This window comes from Brachyhypopomus gauderio, chromosome 2 (genome assembly GCF_052324685.1).
Source record: "Brachyhypopomus gauderio isolate BG-103 chromosome 2, BGAUD_0.2, whole genome shotgun sequence".
NCBI classification, from domain to species: Eukaryota; Metazoa; Chordata; class Actinopteri; order Gymnotiformes; family Hypopomidae; genus Brachyhypopomus; species Brachyhypopomus gauderio.
In genome coordinates, this window is record NC_135212.1 from 44,998,439 (window position 1) to 45,004,711 (window position 6,273).

Consider the following 6,273-nt stretch of genomic DNA (forward strand, 5'->3'; position numbering starts at 1 on the left):
AAATTAAGCTAAATCATAATTCATGCAAAGTATGAACATTAATCTTAAAAACCTTTTCCCCAGTGTGGTATATTCATGTACATTACATTTGTGTTTTTGTATCAGATTTTTTGGGCCAAGGAAAAATGTCATACCAAAATATCAATGGAGGAGCAATTCTGGACCTACTGAAGACACTAATTTCCCCAAACCAAGGTGTTTGCCAATTCATGAAACATCTTAATATTTGGTTATCATCACAAGAAAGATTTCCTCAACATCAATCCATCCATTATCTTTCCACTTCATCCCACTATTCGGGGTCATGGGGGGGCTGGAGCCAATCCCAGCATCACCAGGCCAACATGTTCATTTAAATTTCAAATTTTTGCTGATTGTGTGATTTCATGTGTGGCCTTCTGTCCTCAGACTGTTTCTTAATGTCAGCCGTCCTCCATGCAAATGTGAAGCGGATACACTTATTGGTCATGTGCCAAAGGACGTCCTTAGTCTGGTTGAGAAGCGGCGGTCCCAAGAATACAGTAAACACCAGACCAGGTTTTATAGCATGTTTTGTTATTTAAACTATGTCTTAAACAATCAATTCTACATTAGCGGCTTCTCTATGCTATTTTTTCTTTCTCCAACTGTTGAATTAGAACATGTGCATTTATAGGTAAGACAAGGCAAACATGCCAAAACATGGCTATTTTTTTTTTAAATAGACACTGGTCTCCTCCACAGTGTCCTGAACAGCAGGGGTGCAATTACTTACTTTCTGAGGTGTATGCAAACACACTATCGGCCCCCCCGAACCAAAGTTGTTGACGGGGGGGGGGGGGGGGGTGGCGAACGTAAGATGGACACAAATTAAGTATTACATCGATTTGGCGCCCCCTCTAGTGCAGCGCCCCTATGCGTCGCATACGCTGCATGCCCCCTTTTTGCGCCACTGCTGAACAGCTTGCATTTGTGTCCTCTCACATGCTTTATTTCAAAGTAAAGCCATCATGCTTAATAAAACAGAGGTACATCAGAGCTTCTAAAAGTATTTTGTGATTTTGGAATCATGTACATGTGAACATTTTTGTGCTGTCTGCAACTCTAAAACCAAGCATTTGATTTTAAAGGTCTGACTCCCCTGAATGCTGAACAAAACATTATTTTTATAATAAATGTTAAGTATTCATTTTAATGCAATTATTATACAAGAGGTACCAAATGTCTAATGCCGGTTTTGATCTTCTTTGCGACATTCATTCTTTCATTATGCATTTTTTAGGACCATTACAAACTTAGACCATATTATTCTGGCTCCAGCCAACTCTCCTCTCCAATATCCCATACATGGACTCACAGTTACCCCAATGAAGAAGAGTTTGATACCAGGTAGCATGTCCATTTTAGTTTTCTTTGTTTGAACCTATGTAGAAACAAATATAAAATGTGAAATAAGATTTTATTCTATTCTGTCTTGTGGTTAATCAGTGTAATATCAGGCTATGTATGCTTATACTGGTAGTACTTTAATTTATGGTGTATGTGCCCATTTAGGTTTAGCATTGCATGCACAGAAAAGATTGCAGTACAAGGTATGATTATGTTTGGTGTTGGAAATTGCTTCTTGCTAATATGTTTCTCGAGCACAAACACACACACACACACACACACACACACACACACACACACACACACACACACACACACACACACACACACACACACACACAGCTCTTTAAGACACCTTTCCTGGCTGCTATCTGCTAGGCTATTTCTCTCATATGTCCGAATGCTAATTTTTTGCTAATCTTATGCTAGATTAGCATAGCATGCTAGATTAGCATAGCATGCTAAATTAGCGTAAGTCTGTTTTCCTTCTGTGTTTTAGGTGTCTCTGAGTGTGGATAGGGGTGTGTTATCAGTTGACAATGATCTGGAAGGTGTGCAGGTGGCGGGTCAGGACCAGAGCAAAATAAGCCTCTCCTCCTCCCACCTAGACCATCTCAACCACCTGCTCAGCACAGTGATGTACAAGACCAGTGTCTACCACATCAGGACAAGTGACACGGGTAGGGACCTACACTGTGTCACTAACACTGCATTACATGTTATAGACTGGAACAACAAGGACATCCATGCACATACTTCATAAGACCATAAAACAAGTTGTTACATATTAAATGCATCCTAAACTTTTAAACAGTCCAAGGAACAAGAACCTTAACTACAGTATAACTGTAGAACCTTTTGTCCAAAAATACGGAGTTGTGCTAACGGTTCGCCCAATGGAGGATGGGTTCCCTTTTGAGTCTTGGTCCTCCTGAGGTTTCTTCCTAATCTCCACCATCATAGGGAGTTTTTCCTTGCCACTGTCGCCTTCGGCTTACTCATTAGGGATCTGGACCCATACGATTGTAAAGCTGCTTTGTGATAACGTGTTGTTAAAAGCGCTATATAAATATAATAAAGACTTTGACTATAATAAGACCAAAAAACAAGGTCTCAGATATGGGATTTAAAACTAAAATATCCGTATTTATACCTTACACCAATTTGTGGTGGTCAGCTTTGTCAAATGTTTCAATAGCTTTTAAAATGTCCATCATAAGAGCATAAAACAAGTTATTGTGACGCCGAGGGCATCGGGACAGAGGCAGCCAGAGACGGGGGTTGAACAGAAGGATGTTTATTATCCATGGCAACCAAACCAGTAAAGCTCTTAGCGCGCACACACTGCAAGTGATGCAAAGTAAAGCTCGTAGCGCACAGAGGTAGGGAACGCAGTGATGGACTCGCTGGGACCAGAGATGCTCATGTAGCGGCAATGTGCAGCACTGGACCAGACAACCTGCGGGCTTAAGAAGAGCAAAGTAAATAAGAAACAGGTGTTCAGTATGCTGGTGATTGTGACTGTGGGAGTGGTTGCGGGGGTGTGTGCTGGGATCGGCTGCTGGCCGGGATGTGCGCCCTCTGGTGGCGACCCGGCCCCCTCACCGTGACAGTTATATTACGTTAAGTGCATCCGAATCAACATCCTTATTTTGTGGTCTTATGATGGACCGTTTTAAGTTATTGAAATGTTTAAACAAAAATTGACCACCACAAAGAGGTAAGAGGTAGAAATACCCATTCAAGAGTTGTAGGTTGTTGTTTAGGATCCACTTAATGTAATACAACTTCTTTGGTGGTGGCGAACATTTTATTCAACAGAGTAGCTTATTAATTTTTTTTTACAAGCTGTCCGCAACCCACCCAGAATGTGTCCGACCCACCAGTTGAGAATCAAATGTAAATGTGCCATATTTGTCAATTGTGATTTTTCACCATAATCGAAATTTGTCCTTCGCATTTACCCATCTGTGCAATTAGAACACACACACAAACACACACACTAGTGATTACTAGGGGGCTGTGGTGCACATGAGCCCAGAGCGGGCAGAGTGGGCAGCCCTAGCCCGGTGCCCGGGGAGCAGCTGGGGTTAGGTGCCTTGCTCAATGGCACCTCAGTCATGGCCTCAGGCCTGGGAATCGAACCCACGACTCTCCAGTCACAAGACCAGTTCCCTACCACAGGACCATGACTGCCCCTAAAATCACACCTCTAGGGCACACCTTTTCAAGCCCTATAGTATTTCCTTCAGGAAATGCAAATCTAGTTTTTCATGACACTACACACACTCTAACAGGCAGTTATAATTTGAAATTCTGAACATTCTGCCATTCATAAATTTTTGAAAAACTACAAGTCCTATCGACTCAAAAAATACTTGTGCACAAGTCAGTGTCAAGACCTTCAAAACGCAGATTGAACGTAGTCTGTACGTTAAGCGGTTCAGGCTGTATTGTAAGAAGAAGATGATGAAGAAGAAGCAGAAGAACACTGCATTACATGTTATAGACTGAAACAACAAGGACCTCCATGAATAAACATCTTGCTAGCAGTACTAGCTAAATAGCTATTTCACTTGAAATATAATGGTTATACATGATTTCTACCATGATTCTAGACATGATTTCTGCTTTAAAGAACTGGAAAATTTACTTAACCCTTAGGTTTGGGATATTTTGGCCATTTTGGAATACATTAGATTTTGCCTTTAGATACCACCTTAGATAATGTTTACTAACAGACAGGTTATTCTTCTCTGACTTTATCAACATGTTGTGACGTCAGCAATGAGGGCACAGAAAGGGTTTTGTTTCACATCTTGATTATCCATGAAGACAAACAATAGTAAAGGGCTGTCATGGCAACTGGCGAGGCACATAAGCTCGGAGTCACCCCAAGGCGTAAACGAAGCACAGAGTTGACCTTGATAAAGTCAGTCTAAGCAGCACGCAGGGACTGTCTCCTTAGTACCGTTGGCGTAGCAATGTGAAGCCAGGTAATCGGGGACCTGTGGGCTGAAATAATAAACTGAGAAGTGAAGACAGGTGCGTGCGATCTCAATAAATGGGTGACTGAGTGGCAGAGTGTGTGCGGTCCTGCCTCTGTGGGCGGGGACGGCACCTCATGAAACATACCGGACTCCAAAAAACGGCAAACAAAAACTAGAATGACATTTCAAGCCAGGACCTTTTGACACAAGTTGACAGGAATGTTCAGCTGGGCTGTGTTTTTATGTCGTGCCATCTTGAACCAGTCGTGTGGTTTGTTAATGAATCCAGAGGACCGGAACTAGGATGTGATCTTTGATCACATAAAAAGTGAGCAAACACAGGCATATGACTGAAACTATAAAAGAAAACCAACAAAAACCACATTGCCTATAAACGTAAAAGCACGTTATTGTAAAACAAGAAAAAAAACATAGAACACTTTACCTCACAAATAAAGGTGTGTTTGTACACGCCTAAAGAGGGATGTTTTACATATATGAACAAAGACAAATGACATGTAAATCATGTAGTATCTTTGATATAATTATCAGTGTGTATCAAGCCAGAAGCATACACACCATTATGCCATAAATGTAAATGTAGATGTTTGGAGTATGATTACCGTCATACTCCAAACATCTCCAAAACATTATGATTTATGTGAGAGCTCAAAGATGCGCTTAAATCAAGCAGGTTTGACAGAAACAAGGAACATGCGTGCTCGATTTAACCTTTATTTTTGTGCTTTCACATAAAAGAAGGTAATGTCATTACATGTAGATGCTGCAGAAATGGTTGCTGACTAGGGAAATGCACAGAAGAAATCCCAGAATTCTCTTTTTGGAAAAAAATAATCTCACTAAAACACTGCAGTAAAATCCTCAGTCTGAAATGTGCTATCCAACAGTGATCCAGTGATCTATCTCTTCAGTTCACTTCTCTTTTGAGGACTATGAGGCGTTATTCCCCATTACAATCAGAAGACCTTCGGTACCAGTTCTCTACGATCCTGGAAAAGGTGAGACTGCCCCTTGTGAATAGTAAAGCTCCAAGATAATGTTTACCAGGACTGTTTACTAAGTGACAGCATGTGCACTAAAGCCTGGATATAAAAGATCTGTGTCAAATTTTAGTCATTGTTTGTAGTTTTAAAAAAATGGCACAGTACAGGTGTATAGTAAGTCAGTAAGTACAGGAACACATAAACTTAAAAATTTATAAATGTGGTGTGGTATTATACAAAATGATGGGCTTAATCAAAAGCAAACACTACAACTGAATAACACCATCCTATGGCTGCTTCTATTTCAATGCAGACATTAACTCTCAGGTCACAGTAGTCACCAAGACATTTCTACGATACACTGAGTTAAAGGTTCTCATCGACAGTATCCGTCAGTTTTATCCAGACATTAAGATCATCATTGCTGATGATAGTCTGGTCCCAGAAAAGGTGACTGGCACCAACATAGAGCATTACATCATGCCCCCTGCACAGGTAAACACATCCTGTTTGTTTGAGTACATATTTAAAATAAAAATACAAAAGCTACAAAAGGAATTAGATTTGCATTTTCTAAAGGAAATACATAGTGCTTGAAAGAGCAAGTCTGTGTGTGTAGTGGGTTTGAGAGAGATGTGTGTGTGAGAGAGATGTATGTATGTTTGTGTGTGTCTGTGTGGAGTGGGTATGGGAGAGAGATGTACAGTATGTGTGTTTGGGGGGGGACATTCAAAAATAACTGTCACTCTGTCACTCTTTTCTTAGTGGAGAAGCCTTATTTTAGTCTGATTTGCACCCTCTGAACAAATGTTCGTAGTTCGGGACATATTTAACTTATCGCTTAACTGAAGAGATGGTGAGATGATTGATCATGATTTTGGTGTAATTGTGTGTGGTGACCCAAAAATGAC

The 6,273-nt window shown here is 40.7% G+C and overlaps 1 protein-coding gene across 2 annotated transcripts in view; it reads left to right on the forward strand.

Moving 5' to 3' along the window:
- LOC143508400 (beta-1,4 N-acetylgalactosaminyltransferase 2-like) overlaps positions 1-6,273 on the forward strand; it is a 31,228-nt gene that overhangs the window by 19,208 nt on the left and 5,747 nt on the right. For both annotated transcript variants that reach the window (XM_076996863.1, XM_076996864.1), the window contains 7 exons: positions 106-195; positions 409-537; positions 1,262-1,368; positions 1,534-1,571; positions 1,868-2,048; positions 5,291-5,377; positions 5,676-5,857. In XM_076996863.1, coding sequence (XP_076852978.1) covers positions 106-195; positions 409-537; positions 1,262-1,368; positions 1,534-1,571; positions 1,868-2,048; positions 5,291-5,377; positions 5,676-5,857 — 814 coding nt within the window. The remainder of the gene's footprint in view (positions 1-105; positions 196-408; positions 538-1,261; positions 1,369-1,533; positions 1,572-1,867; positions 2,049-5,290; positions 5,378-5,675; positions 5,858-6,273) is intronic.